Source organism: Colletotrichum siamense (genome assembly GCF_013390195.1).
Source record: "Colletotrichum siamense strain Cg363 chromosome Unknown KSG_Cg363_contig06, whole genome shotgun sequence".
NCBI classification, from domain to species: Eukaryota; Fungi; Ascomycota; class Sordariomycetes; order Glomerellales; family Glomerellaceae; genus Colletotrichum; species Colletotrichum siamense.
In genome coordinates, this window is record NW_023501019.1 from 1766669 (window position 1) to 1783288 (window position 16620).

A 16620-nucleotide genomic window follows, 5' to 3' on the forward strand; every position below is an offset into this window, starting at 1 on the left:
CGGCGACTCTGGTTTGTCCCTGGAGACATACAGATCCCAAGCGAAAGCTTTGGTGGCCTGTTTTCGCAGTTGGGTTAGATCGATCATGAGAGATTTCAACTGCAAGTATAACTCTTCGGAGGGTCTTTCAAAGGGCAGCAAATCAGACTTCATCCTCTTGTGAGTCTTGTTCCTTGACCTAGACCTCGATGCCAGTCTCTTCCTCAGATATCCACGCGGTGATATCTCCAACGTGGTTGTTGTCAACCCTCGGGTAAGGGGTCTCCCTCTTTCCTCGAACGTCGTATCTTCGATTGGGGGTTCGAAAGCGTCTTTCTGATGGCGTAGAATCTTCATCCTTGATGCAGCACTGCCAATGTCTCTCTCTGCGGGACTCGGGCTGACAGAAAGGTCCAAGTCCTTGTGAATGATGCTGTGGGACCTGGGACGAAGAGCGTTCAACCTTTCAATGGCATCAGCAATGTCCCTCTCTGTTGGACTGGGGCTGTTATGCCGCAAATGCCAGGTGATCTCTGGTACAGCATCATAATTATCATCGAAATCTCCATTAGAACTACAACCTGCAGCGGCGTGTTGGAACTCTCCGGGCTGTGAGTTTTTCAAGCTCTTGGTGGCATTGAAAGCAAGCTTGCTTTGGTTAAGTCCATTCCTCTTGCGATCCCCAACGCTTGGTTGTCCTTGAGCACATCGAGGCCGGTTACTTCGAGCAGAGCTTCGTTCTTGTCTACCGACCTCTGCGCGGGCAGGTACACGAAATGGCTTGTGCAGAGGGCTCGAAGAAGACGGAGGAGTTCCAAAGAGATTGTCTTGGCCACGAATCGTAGGTGGATGTGGTGTTTGTGCGCGGCGCCGGTGTAAACCCAAATCCCTCGCAATATCGTCTGGAAGATCATCGAATTCGTGTCTCAGTCCGGGTCGCTGGAATTGCTCTTCATCTCCCAGAATTCTCGGCGCGCCTGTGTGGCTTGGGTCCTGCGGAAAACCATGTGGGGCATCGAACGTTCTCAACCCGGACGACTCAAAGTCATCTGCCTCATGTGCATGTTCCCTCTGCATAGCAAGTGCCTGGTGGCGTTGAGAAAGTTGACCAAGGGCATTTTCTCGGTCTTCGGGAACCAGCTTGGTCATGCTCTCCGTCTCATGCACGACATTCTCAACGTTAGGGATGTGAGTCGACTCTTTGAGGACCGGGGCAGTGGTGTTGTCTTCACTCTGCTCAATGTCGGCCGAATTTTTCGAATGGTCGCTATGAATCCCTCCACTTTTCTTCGCTGCTTTTTTGGCTAGAGACCACGGGTTTGGCTTCTCCCGCTGGCTTTGCTCCATTCTCTGCGACCTCAGGAGCTCGGAAATGTCTGAGAGCAGTGGATTGAGAGATATTTCTTGTGTATCTTCCACTGGGCTCGCAGTGTTACTTCTTGCCATGTCGACGTCCCAACTCGACCGGAGGAAAGACTGAGTCAGCCCAGAATCACTAGAGGATTCTAGAGAATCTTGCCGTGATATCTGTGCCTCGCTGCTGTTGGTTTGAGACGCCTTCTCATTGGCCAAGGATAGAGTGTCATCCGCTAGGTGAGTGGTATACTTCAAGGCACTTCTGTCTGGATGGTCATGATAGCCGCCTGCTTTGTTGACAAACGCGGCAGAACTTCCAACCGCAGAAGTCCTGTCTGAAGGGGGACTTGCGAGCTGTCTGTTAATGATATCGCTGGCCTTCTCAGCGGGTGTGACCTCTAGGTTGTACAGATGTCCTGATAGCCGTCTCTGAATTAGCAATCATACTTCTTTTTCATTGTGCGAGATTAATTCCATACCACGCTGGCCAGAGCTTGATGACTCAACTACAACATTTTGCTCGGGTATGTCCGCCTGACCATCGCAGTTCTGATACAAATCCTGGCACATGTCTTCAAACAACTCCAAAAGCTTCGGCTCGTTCGCAAAGAGAACCTCGTCTTTGTTCGTGGCCACGTTCGGGTCGTAGCTGCCAAGTATACACTCAATGTTGAGTCTGATGAATGGAGTCTTGAGGTTCTCTAGTGAAGCCCCGACATGCTTGCGTAAATGCTGTTTGTATATCCCAACGAGCTTCTTCATGGTACCTCTGGCGGTGGCCATGGGACGAGCATCAACCGAGATGAAGTATCCTTTTCCCGCTATCGCAGCTGGTTTCGCGTCGGGCTTCGGCATGAAAGCCTCAAGGCGGAGAATAGAGGCCGGAGTGTCTGGCCTGCTCCGCGTCGCCCCACCCTCCAAAGTGTTGCCACTATATGTCTTCTAGACACATTGAGAAACGAGCTCGTTGCCGAAGACTTGGAGAACTGCCTCCCTGACATCGGCCCCAGCAGTGGGAGCATAAGACCAAGAGAGTTTGTGATTGCTTTGAATCTTCAACGAGAGTCTGATCCGAGGTCTTGTCAGAGCATATGTGAAAAGCAATTCCTTGATCTGGCTGTGGGCTCTCTTGCTTTCCTTGATAGCCTGCTGCCGCCGAACAGGAAACCCGGCAAAGATATCGGAGGCGTCGACTGTCGTTCCAACGGGACCGGCAACGGGCTTCTGGGCCAAGATTCCTCCCCCATTAGGATTGAGCGTGAGAAGGTTCGCAACAGGATCCTCGGCCGTCCTGGTTGTGATGGTGAGTTTCGACATGATGTTTGTGCCCGCGAGTGCGTCGCCACGGAACCCAAGCGTCTGGCCGCTCTTGGACTGAAGCTCCTCAAAAGTCCGAAGCTTGCTGGTGTGTGATCGCCGGCCAAGGGCATCGAAGTCTTCGGAATCGATACCAAGTCCATTATCTCGGACCTGGATCTTGTCGACGGCATTGGCCGAGACGGTGATTTCGATGCTAGTTGCGCCGGCGTCGATGGAGTTGTCAACGAGCTCCTTGACGAGCGATACAGGGGTCACGATGACAACGGAAGAGCCTAGACGGCGTACAGTCGTCAGAGGAAGCCGAGTAATTGGCATGGTGATCAAAAACGAAGGAGAGAGGTCTAATTGATCGAAATGGTGTACATGGACGAGAAGCTAACCCCAGGCGGGTTCGCTCTCGATTGGTATTGTGAAAGCCAGGGTTTTCGATCGCAGATCGCGCCTGGGAGATGCACGATAAGTGAAAAGATCAATTGCAGTGAAGCATTGGAGTTTATGCAGTTGACCCAGAGAGAGGGCATTAGGAGGGAGGGGAAAGAAGAGGGAAAGGCAGGAACCATGTAAGTGAAGCAAGTCGAGTCCTCTTTCCAAGAATGGAAATGGCGAATGGGCACTGCCAACTTCAAGCCTCTGCACCTGGCAGCAGCCGGGATACCCGCGGCCTGACCTGACTTCCCATCCCGCTGGAGACGGATGCAGCTTGCAGCTCCCTTGCTGCGCGTGTTTCCTTGCTGCAGGGTTCACACCTAGCAAGATCCAAGAGAGCGCCAAAGCCCCGCAGCTGTTTCTTCCCAGGCACGCAACACCTCAAACCGCATGCCCCGCATCGCAAGGTCCCGTTCCGCCTTCTTGTTCCCTCCCGCCCTGAGAGCACGCACCCGAACACCGAGCAGTCAGCCGGCCCGCCCATTTCATAAGCACCCAGACGTCGGTAGCTCCCAGCTGTCATCACCCCTCCCTTTCGCATCATCCACCCCGCCATAGAAGCTACCTTGCTTCCTTCTCTTAACCACGCAATCCGGTACATTCGACTTGAACACCACCACCACCACCACCACCACCACACCTGCCTGCATACTATACCCACAGCATCTCTTAAACTCATCTTCTCGAACACCTCCTGATCAAAATGTCCGGCATCAAGGGACCGTCCCCCCAGGAGCATGACGGCAGCGCCCTGCGCATCGGTATTGTCCACGCCCGCTGGAACCCGACCATCATCGAGCCCCTCGTTCAGGGCGCCAAGGAGAAGCTGCTCGGCTGCGGTGTCAAGGAGTCCAACATCGTCGTTCAGTCTGTCCCGGGATCCTGGGAGCTCCCCTTCGCTGTGCAGAGGTAAGCTCAAGCCCTTGCCCCCTCCCCTACCCAAGGATCCCTCTTCGGTCACATTGAGCCTGCGCGAAATGTATGTGCGAAAACATTGTCCAACCCAATAGGGCCTGCCGCTGATATGCTTCTTCCCTCAAGGCTTTTCTCCGCCTCCCAAGTCCAGTCAGCCCAAGCTGGCTCCGGTTCCTCCGCCGGTGACCTCCTCGGCGCCTCAACCACAGACCTGACTTCACTCCCCACCGAAACATCAGGCGGCCCCTTCGACGCCATCATCGCCGTCGGCGTCCTCATCAAGGGCGAGACCATGCATTTCGAGTACATCGCCGACGCTGTGTCTCACGGCCTTATGCGCGTACAGCTCGACACCGGTGTACCCGTCATCTTTGGCGTTCTCACCGTCCTGAACGACGAGCAGGCCCAGGCCCGCGCTGGTATCACTTCCGGTGGCCACAATCACGGCGAGGATTGGGGTCTTGCTGCGGTCGAGTTGGGTGTCAAGCGTAAGGCTTGGACCGCGGGCAAGATTGAGTAAGTCTGGCTCTTTTTGTTGCATGCACATCTTTGAGCGGACACTATTGTAGACGACGGATACCAGCTTAGGAAGAAGAGAAAAAAAAGAGGAGGAAAAAACAAGGCACAAATTGCCAAAAAGGGTATTCGCTACCACACATCATGGGCAGAAATTCACCCAACACATTACCTGTTAGGCCAAGAGAAATATTGCTACCTCACTTCGATCTGATTGACGGGGACGTGGCATCAATCATAGACGGCGCCGACTGGATTGAGACACGCGATCGAGAAGAGATATGTGCCTCGGGGTTTCTCCAACATTACTAGATTATTGCACCAAGAGCTGTCTATCATGACTTTGAGTATTGAACAATCCGAGCCGTTCCATCTGCTCTTTCACTCCCACAACGACGCCTGAAAAAGATGATCCCTTAAAAAGTATACACAAGGGTAAGGTGTGTCTCGAGAGGCTCACACCTCTCAAAAATGGCAAAACCCTAGACACAGTCCCGTGTGAGGAGCGTGGCTTGCGGTTATGTCTTATATGTCCAGTCTTTTTGTTTTTCCATGCTCCCACGCATGAAGCCTCGGTCTCGTCCTTCTTTTTCTCTTGCATTTCCCCATGTCCGTTACGAAATTAAAGCTCCGATTTCGCTGCCAATGCTCTTCTTCGTCTTCCACAGAGAGCGCTTCTTCTCCTTCTTGGCCTTCATGGCGGCCCATCCTTCCTCGTCATCATCGTCAGAGTTGCTGCTCGACTTCTGCAGCGTGGTCTTGTTCTCCTGCTGGTGTTGCTGGTGCTGCATCACCTTGGGCGGTTCGTCCCAGCCCCTAGCGCCCGACATTACGGACATGCGCCGACCTGAGTCCAAGGGTGCGGGAGCCTGCGTCACTGGTCTGTAACGCCCTGGTAAGCCCACGTTGCTTCGCTCCGAGGGTGCTATCGAGGGGGCATACCCAAGGCCTGGGGCGTGAATGCTGGGCGCATACCCGCCGCCGCCGCCCATGCCTCCGTGAATGGATGGGGTGTAGCCACCTCCGGGTTGGATCCACGAAGCCGAGCTGGGTTGCACCATGCTCATGGTTCTGGAGCGGGAATCGAGTCCGGGGGGCTCGAGCATAGAGTCGCCAAAGTAGGACTGTCGCTGGCTGTCGTTCATCGACGGCGTCATGACATGGCTCATCGGCCTCGCCATGCCATTGTTCATGTTCATCTGGTTTGGCGTAGCCATCATCTGCATGAACTGCATCTGCATCTGCATAAACTGCTGCATCTGCTGAGTCATTTGGATCTGGGCCTGGTCTCCTGGAGTGAGCATCATCTGGGGCATCTGGGGCATCTGGGGCATTTGAGGCATCTGCTGCATTTGGGGCATTCCGCCCATGCCCATGCCACCCATCTGGCCCATGCCGCCGTTCATACCATTCATGTTGCTGTACATCATCTGCGGCGGGACTGCTGCGGCAGGGTCGACCGGGGCACCAGTGAAAGGATTGACATTTTGTGCCTCAATGTTGGGACTGCCTCTACGCAGGGCCCGGGAACGCTCCTCGCTGGCAATAACTCCAACAAGGCCGCCCATGGGAACAGCCGGGGCCGTGCCAGGAGCCGGCGAGCCACCACCGAAAGTCAGAGATTCGCGTGGGGGTGCGTTGATCAGGCCGGCACCCAGGAAAGGATCCTGTGGCAGCTTCCGTGCAAAGGCGGGGAGATGGCCACCGCTAGTTCCTCTTGGACCGGTGCCCTCACCCATGCTTGACCCGGGGCGCTGAGGCTGAGGGGGCTGAGACTGGACCGAAGATCTCAGGTCAGGGTTCGATGCCATGTTCATGAGGCGAGTGGGTGGCTTGTTCTTGTTCGGGAACCCGTGGGCGGCCAAGATGGCGAGTGGCACTTCTTCGTCCTCCTCTTCGGATGCGTCTGATCTGCCGGTCAAGGGGCCCGGGGGAATGGCGAGGTTGGGGGTGCTGAGGGACATTGACAGGCTGGGACGAGCAGCATGTTCGGATGGAAGGTTTGGCTGCTCGCCAGTCACCTTCATCATTTGTTGTCGATAGACCGCCATGTGCGCCTCCTGCTTCCTCCTCTGCTTGGCAGCCAACTTCGCCTTCTCCATGTCGTCTTCATCATCTTCGTACTGGTCGTCATCGTCATCTCGGCTTTCGTTGGATGCCTTCACGGTTTCGCTGGCGCTGTCCCGACGTTCCTTGTCTTTGCGGTATTTCTCGAACTCGGCGGGAGTCATGACCTTGTTTCGAGGCGGGCTCGGGTTGCTGCCGCTGCCAGAGCTGTAGTGGTGCGTGGGCTTGGGTGGGCGAGCCGTGCTGTTTTCAAACATGTTCTCCTCCTCCTTTTTACTGTCCGTCTCATCCCATCCTGTCGAGAATGTGTCTTCATTTCTGCGGAACCTTCCTTGTGGAGACGGGTTGCTGGGTTGACTGTTGCCAAGGAAGCGGCTGGCAGCCAGTGAGTCCTTCAACAAGTTCGCGTCTTCATCCTCCACGATATCAGACGGTACGTTGTTGCGGAAGGCCAGCGGTGAGCCGTGACGAGGAACTGGTGGCGGTGGTACGGATGTGCGGTCAGTGTTGGTGGGAGAGCCGGGGCCGGAGCGAAACATGTTGTCGTCGTGCAGAAGGTTATCGTTGGAGTGCTGGCTGCTCCATGAGTAAGGGGAGGCCTCAACTTTGATGGACTTGTCAATCTTGATGGGTGAAGGTTGAGGTTGGTTGACACGGTTGGTGGTGAGGGAGCGAGGTCCCATGTTGGACTTGTCGTTTCCGTTTAGCGTCATTTGGCTAGCTCTTTTGTCGAATCCGGACCCCTTGAACATATGACCAAAGTCACTGCCAAAATTGAGGTTAAATTCCTCCTCGCTAAGCTTAGGAGGAGTGGCTGTGCTGGCTGTGGAAGCTGTGAGGCCTCTAGGTCTGCGGCTGGAGTCGTCCTCCAGTACCTGGGCGGGCAAGGGCGGCGGAGGCAGAGGATGTTCGTCAACGGAAGAGACGGAGGCTTGGTTCTTCTTCTGACCGCCAAAGGAAAAGGTCCTGCCGGCTTTGCTGAGGAATCCGCCGGAACTATGCTTTGGAGGAGGAGGCGGCAGATCGGTATGAGATTTCTTAATCGAATTTCTCCATTCTTCCTGAGGGCCTTGGGCACCGAGGTCAGCCGAAGACGGTGTGGTCGAGACGTTGCTGTGGCGCGACGAGGTGTCTGTCGAAGTTGTTTTCGTGGTATTGGATGACCCACTTCCCCTTAAGCTGAGTCAGTCGACGTTAGACACAATCCTTGCCTTGGCCCTGAAATGAATTGCAGACTAGGGGGAAGAGAGAGGACCACCAGCCGATGGCCAACAGCCCAGGAATTCACCGCTGGGTCCGAGACATGCCGCTATTGAATGCATGCCAGGCACAGTGACTATTATTTTTTTCGTCCCCTTCTCTTTCCTTTCCCTCTTCCCTTTCCTTCGCTCGGACTCTTTTCTTTCTGCTCTCTCTCTGTCTCCCACGCCTTGTTGCTTCTTGCCAGGGCCGAGAATGTGTGTCTGGAAATGGAATGGGGCAAGGAGACGGGGTGGATGCACATACCGATTGTTCTTCACGTCTGCAAACATGTTGTCCTCCAAAGACAGGTCGTTGTAGTGTTTGGGCGGAATCGCTGTTGTTGCCGCTTTGAGCAGTCTGTGTCCGCCGTCAAACGACTTATTGCCTCCAACCTCGGTTCTCTCCAGTACACGGAAGGAGGATTGCTGTTGCTGCTGTTCCCCTGTTGTTACCGGCCCATGTTGGAGGAACTCCTCGGAGTTGACGGTCGATCGCCGCCTGCCAAAAGCGACGGAGAATCTAGGCATAGAGAGCGACGGCAAATCGTAGATCCCCGGCGGGATTTTAATCGGCGCGCATTTACACGCGGGGGTCGATAGGAAACGGAGGGCCGTTCAGGATGGAACTCCTCGGGTGGTTGCCCTTCGCTCGCTTGGGAGTCGGAACCGTTGTCAACAAAAATAAAATAGGATAAATCACGATACGAGGCGGGTCAGCTGATAGGGGATGACGACAGAAAAGCTGAGACTCGGGTCGGCTTTGTTGTGGCTCGTGTCAGTGGGCGCTGCGGAGCGTGATACGGTAGGGTGATAAGCGAGAAGATGCTGCGCGGGCGAAGGAACCCAAGTGTCAGCTATGAATGCAAAGGGCCTTGTGTTCTTGTGAATGTCTGTCCGCCTGTCTTGATTGTCTCGCTCTGCCGGATTGGATGTATAGAGGTGAGGCAAGAGAGGTGTTGTGAGAGTGTATGCGGATGAAATTCTGTCTCTGCGACCCAGCGTGGGCCCAGGAAACGGGGAGTGAAGGTGGTAGGTATTTCGGCAGGGTGGCCACCGACAGCCTTAGCGATGGACCAGACCCGACAATGGTTGATTCTCCCGCGTGCGCTTCGTGATTGACTGTCGCGAATCGAAAGGGGGAAACGACAAATATGTAATGGGTCGTGGTCCAAAGGGCTAGAGGGCTGAAAGCCGTGGTGGAATGAGGAATGACGAGAGGAATGGGCCAACGACTTACCGAAGGGGGTCTGCAACGAGCCAACACAGGTCGAAAGACGAAACGAAGAGTCGGCGGAGCGACAGGACGAGATGAGCCGGTGACGGGTTGGATATTAGTCTATACTGCGCGCAAAGAGCGTGTGCGATGATGCGATAGGAAGCGATGCGATGCGATGCCAGGGCGTAAAATCAAAAGGCGTATGATCTCATCCAGAACTTTTTTTTATCCAGAAGCAAATAAAAAAAAGATGCAACAAGGTGAGAGTTGGGCCCAGACCGGAGCGGACTACAAGGCCAGAGACGAGGATAAGCAAGTAAGCACGCGGGCTTGACTAGGGGATGTGGGATGGAAATGGGGTAATTAGGATATGAAGAACGAATGAAAGGGACAAGAACAGTTCGAGTCGTGGGCCGGATGGGCGCGATACGAAGGGATATGCAGCAAATGATGACAGCAACAACGAGGGTCGACGAAGCAGACGACGGGAGGTTGGAGCGAACGAGGGGGAATGTGGAAAGGAGGAGGAGGAGCAAGAGGAGGCGATCCGATCAGTAAGTAGGCACAGCAAGGAACAGAAAGAGGGTATCCGTACGCAGTACTATGTACATGGGCCGTAGTAAAGTGGACTGCAAGGTCAGCTAAGGCAAGCCGAGCATCAGCAGGGGATGTCGGGAAGAGGATGGGGCACGGGGGTGGATGATGGATGGGTTGTTGGAGGGGGGAAGAGAAGGAGGAGGAGGAGCAGAAGAAGTCTTTCTGTCTGTCTATTGACCCTGACTCTCGGCGTCGCGTCTCTCTTTTGACTTGAGGCTTGAGGCTTCAGCCTGGCCAAGCCAATCTGATCTGATCTTCTTCTGCTCACGTAGACACCATAGGTACGAGTGAATGCTCTGTCAACGCACTTCCATTTGAGGGTGTAGAGATCAAGCAATCAATACTTCAGTAGTTGTTGCTCTGGCGAAGACGTGCCAGGCCAATAGGGCAGGGCAGGGCCTTCTGTCGACGTCCACGTTCTCCAAAGACCAGAACCATCCACCAATGACCACTACTTCGTGGCCGGCCCGCCGACAACATGCATTCTCATGCGCCTAGAGGTGTGCTCTGCCTGCCTCTGTCCCTTTTTTCTTAGTGTCTGTCCTTCCTTGGTACGCAATGCTAAAAAATCTTTGGGTCCAGGGGCTCAGGGTCAGGGGGGGGAGGGGGGTGTGGGTGGAGAATGGTGGACAAGGGGAGGGATGCTTGAAGGTTGACGGCATGGCATGGATGGAGGCATGGTAAGTGGTAAGGCACCTAGGTATGGTATGGGATGGCCCGGAGACAATCAGCCAGCCAGCTCAACCACACGGTGGGCCGGGCGATGCGGTCGGTGGTTTGCAGCTGCTATGCCGAACTCTGATCATGAGCGCAGACTATCCGTACTACGTATGCAGTAGATGAGCAACAGGCAGAGACAGAGCGTGGAAGACCGCTCGGCTTCTTGACTTACTTGCTTGCTTCTTTGCCTTGGGTTGCCCCTTCAAACTCCCCGTCCTCCGCCTCCCGTCGGCACAGCGTCGTCCAAAGCTCCGGAGGTTTTCGCAATTGTCTCTCCCTCTAGCTCGGAAAATTCGTGGGCTGGGTGACATTTCGGGCCATGAACCCTTTGACGGGGAGACTCATTCAGCCTAGTCTCGTCATGTGCCGCTGGAACAATCACTCATTTCCCCTCTACCATGCCACCACCACTGGTACCAATAAGTAAGGACTGGACTGCTTCTTACTGCGTAAGATACCCTGAGGTATGTTGCACAGCGTCGTCCGCCCTCAAGGTTCCCGCCACCAGCGCCGTGCGGTATTCGTACTTTAGCATGCAGCCCCGCCATCTCGTTCCATGCGGTGCTCTTTGCTGCACCAGGCCACCCTGCCCAACCTCCCGTCCTGCAAGCTTTCCCGCCTCCGTTCTTTGGCCCTGCTGCGAAAACCTGTTGACATCGGCTGAACCCTGCAGCCGGAGATGTTCAGACAACACCAGCAAGCTTTACGACTAACTTGTGTTGTCGAGCGATCGGGCAAATTTAACTTTGAATGGAAGAGCAAATCCCAGCGGACTGCCTCACGTTCTGGCTTTGTGTGCGTGTGTGCGGCGTAGGGCGAGCATCCTGGTCGGTCCATAGGGAAGGAAGCCTGGACGACCTCGTACCGGCGGCAACGTCGGTCGCGAGGCCGGGCGTTGTGAAATTGGGCCTCGGAGCCGCCGCCGCCGCCTTCAACGATGCCTACTTACCCGTACTCCGTAGAGATCCAAAATTGTAGGTACGGATTGACGCTGAAGACTCACATAAACTAGCCAAATCCAACGGCGGCCAGTGACAACCGCGTCCGTTGAATAGTGTGCCATGTCTCATAGTTTCTTTTCTTTTGCTCCGTTGGGCTGCACGCCTTGCCTATGGTGCCTGTGGCTGCGAACGAAGCCATGTGCCGGGAAATGAATGGCTGGTTGCGTGTGAACGCCAGGCCAGCCTGCGACCTTGGATCACCGCCACTCTTTGAGGCTTGTTGCTGTTGCTATTGCTGATGTCTGTCTGCTGTGGTCGTGACAGAATGGCGAAATGCTTAGACGCGATTAGACCTCAGCTCGGCCGTTCTCAGCGCTCGCAGAAATTCGGGATCTGGGGCGCGCCGTTGACGCAAGACCGACTGTCGATTGAACGGCGGGAGTTCAGCCAGGGCCGAGCGGGCCTGCATGGAAGGTAGGTAATTCCCCTGTCTCCGCGCTCCGTGGGCAATTTTCTAGGTATCATTCAAGTACAAATGCAGCCTTTTGGCCTTTAGGCTGCGTTGACCGAAGATGCCCAGCCCGAGAAGCACGGCGGGAGAAGGAGGAGGCACAAACGGAGCGGGCTTGGTTGCTTCTTCTGTCCTGTGCAATCTGTTCTTCCCGGCTGTAGCCCTGGTGATCTCGATCTGGAGGCAGCAGAGGCCATGAACAAGTTAGTGGTTTTCGGCGACGGTTTACTTCCATGAAGAGCCTCACAGAGAGAAACTCGGGGAAGTATCCAATACAACCAACGACCAACTTTGCAGGCCGCCCGCCCACCTTTGAAAAGCCAGCTAGTTCGGTCAAATGCGACACGCGAATCAAAAGAGAGCACAGGACTGGATGGCTCCAGGGGGCTCTAGCGCAGCGCTATCCGAACCTGCTCGTAGCCCCAGAAGGACTCGCCGATAATCCTGGAGCTTGAATAGTGGCACCTGTTTGTTCCATGCGTGGAGTGGACCAGAAGCTCACAACTGCAACGCTCGCCTGGCTGTGCCTAAGTAAGGTATCAGGAAGGCGTGGTGTTGTTGCATGCAAAGCAACAGAGGCAATGACGCATTGGACCTCCAGATGTTAGCAGGTGGATGAATCATAAGGTAGTGCGTGCTGCGGGTTCCATGTTTTTGCACGAACTTGACTCGGAAAGTGGCTAGGTACTGATCAGTGATATCCAATATGATGTGACGCGATGCGATGCGATGCGATGCGGTGCGGTGCGGTGCGATACGATGGCTACAGTCAGGTACTACACATGAGTGCGTTCCCTGCCTTATGTAACCCGCCTTGCGGGCACGGCACCTGCGCAGGCATGTGGGAAGGAACGACGCGGCGACTGGACCACACTGCCCCGGGCCTTCCATCGCTGAGCAAGCAGGTGGCCAAGCACCTCAGCCTGCCCGGACCTCCAGCTTCATCGCGCGTTAAAAGACACTGTACCTGGAACGAAACAACACACACAACTCTGCACCCTGGCACTTCCAGTCCATCAGGTGGGCTTTGCCGCCGACCCATTCCAGATTTCTATTTTCCGCACACACTGCCTCGTATCGCATATTTGGACCATCTCAACGGATATCCCCCAACCCAGAAAAAATCCTGCAAGAAGCAAAGTGATTGACGCCGCTCCAGAGTCTGACAGGAAGCCAAGCCCGGCGCCTCGACAAACTGCCGACCTCCTCCAACTCAGCCTGAGTACCTTAGCACCTTAGGTCTCGGTGATTCGGGCGGGAGTCACCGTCTTTTCCACAGAAAAGTGGTCCAAGTAATGGAAGGTAGGTAAACAAACTGAGGTCGTGGTGCGTACGGATACCTAAGTGACTGCAGTCTGCACCAACGTGACTCTGCAATGCATCCACCCGTACGATGCCACTGGCTAGGGTTTCTGGGCGTCTCGTCTGTTCTGTTCACGCGTCGTGTTGCGTTGCGAACCCCAGCTACAGTCTGGTCGCATCCTCCTCATCCGTCACCCTTCGACCCGACCATGGCATTTTTCTGGGACCGCGTCCAAGGAATACATGCAACCAAACACCGCAACTTGGATGCCATAACAATGGCATGCTCGTCAATATCAGACAGGCCTGAGGCCCCGTACGATGGATAGGTACATACCGTAGGCACCCTCCAGCTAAACCGCGCTGCCTACCTACTTTGGGTTTGGCTGGCCGCATCGGCTGGTCTATTGCCCTAGCGTTTGGACAATAATTCCCATTACACCCGACCCCATCTGGACTCGGGAGGTGTGCAATGGACGGTCAAACGGCCTCCAATTGCTGCCCCCCGCAGCCTGTCGACGGTCCCGGACCTCTCGCGTCCGTCTTTGGCGCTCTCGTGCGCTTCTGCTGGCAGGGGTCGGAGATCACAGATCTGACGATGGTGCGCGGATGGTGCGCGGATGGCTCGTGAATGAACCGGAACCCCTGGCGATGCTCTGAGCTATCGTCTTGTGCCTGAGTCTAGAGCTCGAGGTGTGCAAGTGTGGTACAAATCGAGCATGGAGTTGCTTGGGTAGCGCTCCGGACCCCTGCTAGGAGGAATGGGGGCCGACGCAAAATTGTTGACAGGCCATCTATAAGTACGGATAGCTAAGCTTGTTGGTGTATCCGTACGGACAGGTATTGTCGATTATGTGAATGTTGCCTCTGACTTTTGCACTCAAGGCCTGCAGCATTTGCAACATGGCGAGTGTTTGCAATCGCGCACCAAGCCTTTGCTTACCTTAAGCCCTATGTCAATACTGTTGTGGCATGGTAGGCTGGTCCGGTGCGAATGAATAGCGCCTTGGGGTAATAACCTCCGCTGTTGCCTGTCCTTCAGTCAAGTAACTGGGTTCCATGTGTACACATGGGTACACATGGGCAGAATGCTCCGAATCGTCCGTCTCACTTGACACCGGTATTTCCAACGACGAACTCACTGTGTTTCTGTGAACATTTATACCATCCAATGAATCGGAACATCCGCATGGATTTCACAACTTCATCTGCTGTGCTCTGGAGCACGTCGGAGCCTGATGCATCCTTCGCCTCGCCCATTCCGGGCCGTCTGTTGAACCTGTCGTGTCCACTGAGCTGATTGATTTGGACCTGGACGGCGCATCTACTACCTACCTTATGCAGTATGGATCAAGGCTGCCCAATGAGTAGCTGGAAAAGACAGTTCCAGATTTTCTCGGTCGGAGGCCCGTCTACGGCCCGGGCAGCGGCCCCAGCCCGGCCGCTCCAACTTCGCTGGCGGACGAGCCAATCGCGGGGCTCCCCCGCTACCCCTCAGGACCGCCGATTATTTTTTTTCCCCCTTCCTCACGTTGAGCAATCCAACCCGGAAGTATCTCCCAGTACGACGACACACAACGCCGCGGAGCCACCTAGTAACCCTAGGCCCAAGACCCAAGAAGTCGGAGAGACAGTCACAAAGGCCTACCTTTATCCTACATTCTTAGTCAAAGACTCAAATTGACTGTCGTCGTACTCCGCATCTCACCAATTCGTCTTGGCCATCAGTTGTTATTGGTGCCCCTACACAAACCACCCTCTCCTCAGCCTCGTCTACTTCACCATGGCAGCGAACGACGCCCAGACTTGCCGCATCTCCATTCTGTGTTCGGGGAGCGGAACAAATCTGCAGGCCATTATTGATGCTGTTCAGAATGGCCAGATTTCCAATAGCAAGATCATCAAAGTCATTGTCAATCGTGCAAAGGCTTTCTCAGTGCAAAGGGCAAAGGACGCCGGCATCCCTCACGATTACTTCAATCTCGTCTCTCAAGGTTTCGTGGCGAAGGGCGAGAAGGACGAGGCCAAGCTGAAAGCGGGCCGCGCTCGCTACGATGCCGAGTTGGCTCAGAAAGTCCTCGAGGACAAGCCCGATCTTGTCGTTCTCGCGGGCTGGATGCAGTACGTGAATACCCATCTCCGAGGAGGCTGTATTGTTGCGGAGCGATGCTTACTAGTCCCCCAGCGTCTTCAGCGAGCCATTTCTGGATCCGCTCGCCGCGGCTGGCATTCCGGTGATAAACCTTCGTATGTTACCTCCTGACATCAGGTATTTAACGTTTGCTGACCATGGCGATAGACCCAGCGCTGCCCGGTACGTTACTTCTCGTTTGTTGTCATCTTGACGGACTGGTGTAGCTGCAGTCGGGTGCTTGCTAACGTCTTCCTAAAGGCCGTTACGATGGCGCCAACGCGTACGTCACTTGGCACCTTTCAATTACACATCGCAAATAAACTGACTCTCTCTCAGTATTGGCAGGGCATACGAAGATTTCAAGGCCGGTAAATTGGAGAACAACCGAACGGGTGCCATGTAAGAACCCCGAGTGGTGCCCCAAAGAGACCCCAGCTGTTGACCAAGATTTCGAAGGATTCACTATGTGATCGCCCAGGTTGATCGTGGTGAGCCTATCCTGGTTCAAGAGGTTGAAGTCCTCCGAACCGACAAATTGGAAGACCTCGAGAAGAGGTAGTGTACTCCCACAACAACGTCTTCAACCATTCCATTCGACTCACTAGCAGCAGGATGCACGATGTTGAGCATGAGATCATCGTCAAGGCCACAGCTCAAGTCTCGCAAGAAGTTTTGGCCAAGAAGCAGCAGAAAAAGCAGTAAAGTCAGCTATCCGCGCCGAAGGGAGGGGAGAGCCGAGAAGGGCGTTGCGAACAAGCGTCTCATCAAGACTGAAACACGAGCAGGTAGGCCAGTGCGCACGAGGCGCATTAGCAGTATTGTGGAAGTGCCCTTCATTTACCTCTGTCTTTCTTGCGGGTTGGTTCAGATATGAGATGGATGTATTCCTGGTCACCACAAGGTCCACACTCCGCCGATGAGCAAAGCTACTTCCTTGGTCGCACATCATGCTTGTGTTGCCTCTGTTCTGACATACCAGCCAGTCAAGTCCTCGACTGGTCTTTGGGTTAGTAATTTAAGCACAAGGTTGGCTTGAAAGGGAGGGAGAGTTGACATCGGCCAGGTTCATTCAATCAGGCAAAGACCCAATGACACAGGAACAAATCGTATGAACGATAGGAGAGGAGGCCAACGTAGAAGCACAAACAACGTGGACTTCAACAGATAGAGATCGTCGCCTGTCTGCTTCACTCGATGAAAACTGACATGCGGCAATGAAAGCAGTGGTCAAGCCAAGGGACAAACGTGATCACTGTAGAAGATGAAATCAATACCCAACTTTCTCCTGGTTGCGATGCATCGCTGTAGACGGAGGGAAGCGACATTGATTGCCGAAGACCTGAAGGTGGATGGTTGAAGGCATCTATGCATTTGTGAAC

The 16620-nt window shown here is 54.7% G+C and overlaps 4 protein-coding genes across 4 annotated transcripts; 2 read left to right on the forward strand and 2 right to left on the reverse strand.

Annotated features, from left to right (window-relative positions):
• Nucleotides 1–2277: 2277 nt before the first annotated feature.
• Nucleotides 2278–2970, reverse strand: CGCS363_v009474 (PMS1 protein-like protein 1; the record flags this gene model as incomplete). Its single annotated transcript, XM_036641323.1, has 1 exon — nt 2278–2970. One exon carries the CDS (start codon nt 2968–2970, stop codon nt 2278–2280), a length of 693 nt encoding a protein of 230 aa, XP_036493642.1.
• Nucleotides 2971–3784: 814 nt separating this feature from the next.
• On the forward strand, nt 3785–4516 carry CGCS363_v009475 (6,7-dimethyl-8-ribityllumazine synthase; the record flags this gene model as incomplete). The annotated part of the gene is made up of 2 exons (XM_036641324.1): nt 3785–3990; nt 4123–4516. 2 exons carry the CDS (start codon nt 3785–3787, stop codon nt 4514–4516), a joined length of 600 nt encoding a protein of 199 aa, XP_036493643.1.
• Nucleotides 4517–5126: 610 nt separating this feature from the next.
• Nucleotides 5127–8348, reverse strand: CGCS363_v009476 (uncharacterized protein; the record flags this gene model as incomplete). Its single annotated transcript, XM_036641325.1, has 2 exons — nt 5127–7752; nt 8086–8348. 2 exons carry the CDS (start codon nt 8346–8348, stop codon nt 5127–5129), a joined length of 2889 nt encoding a protein of 962 aa, XP_036493644.1.
• Nucleotides 8349–14890: 6542 nt separating this feature from the next.
• ade5 (Phosphoribosylglycinamide formyltransferase) lies at nt 14891–15943 on the forward strand (the record flags this gene model as incomplete). Its single annotated transcript, XM_036641326.1, has 7 exons — nt 14891–15228; nt 15293–15354; nt 15407–15421; nt 15500–15521; nt 15578–15640; nt 15698–15796; nt 15853–15943. The coding sequence occupies 7 exons, from the start codon at nt 14891–14893 to the stop codon at nt 15941–15943; spliced, it is 690 nt and encodes a 229-aa protein (XP_036493645.1).
• Between the last annotated feature and the right edge of the window lie 677 nt (nt 15944–16620).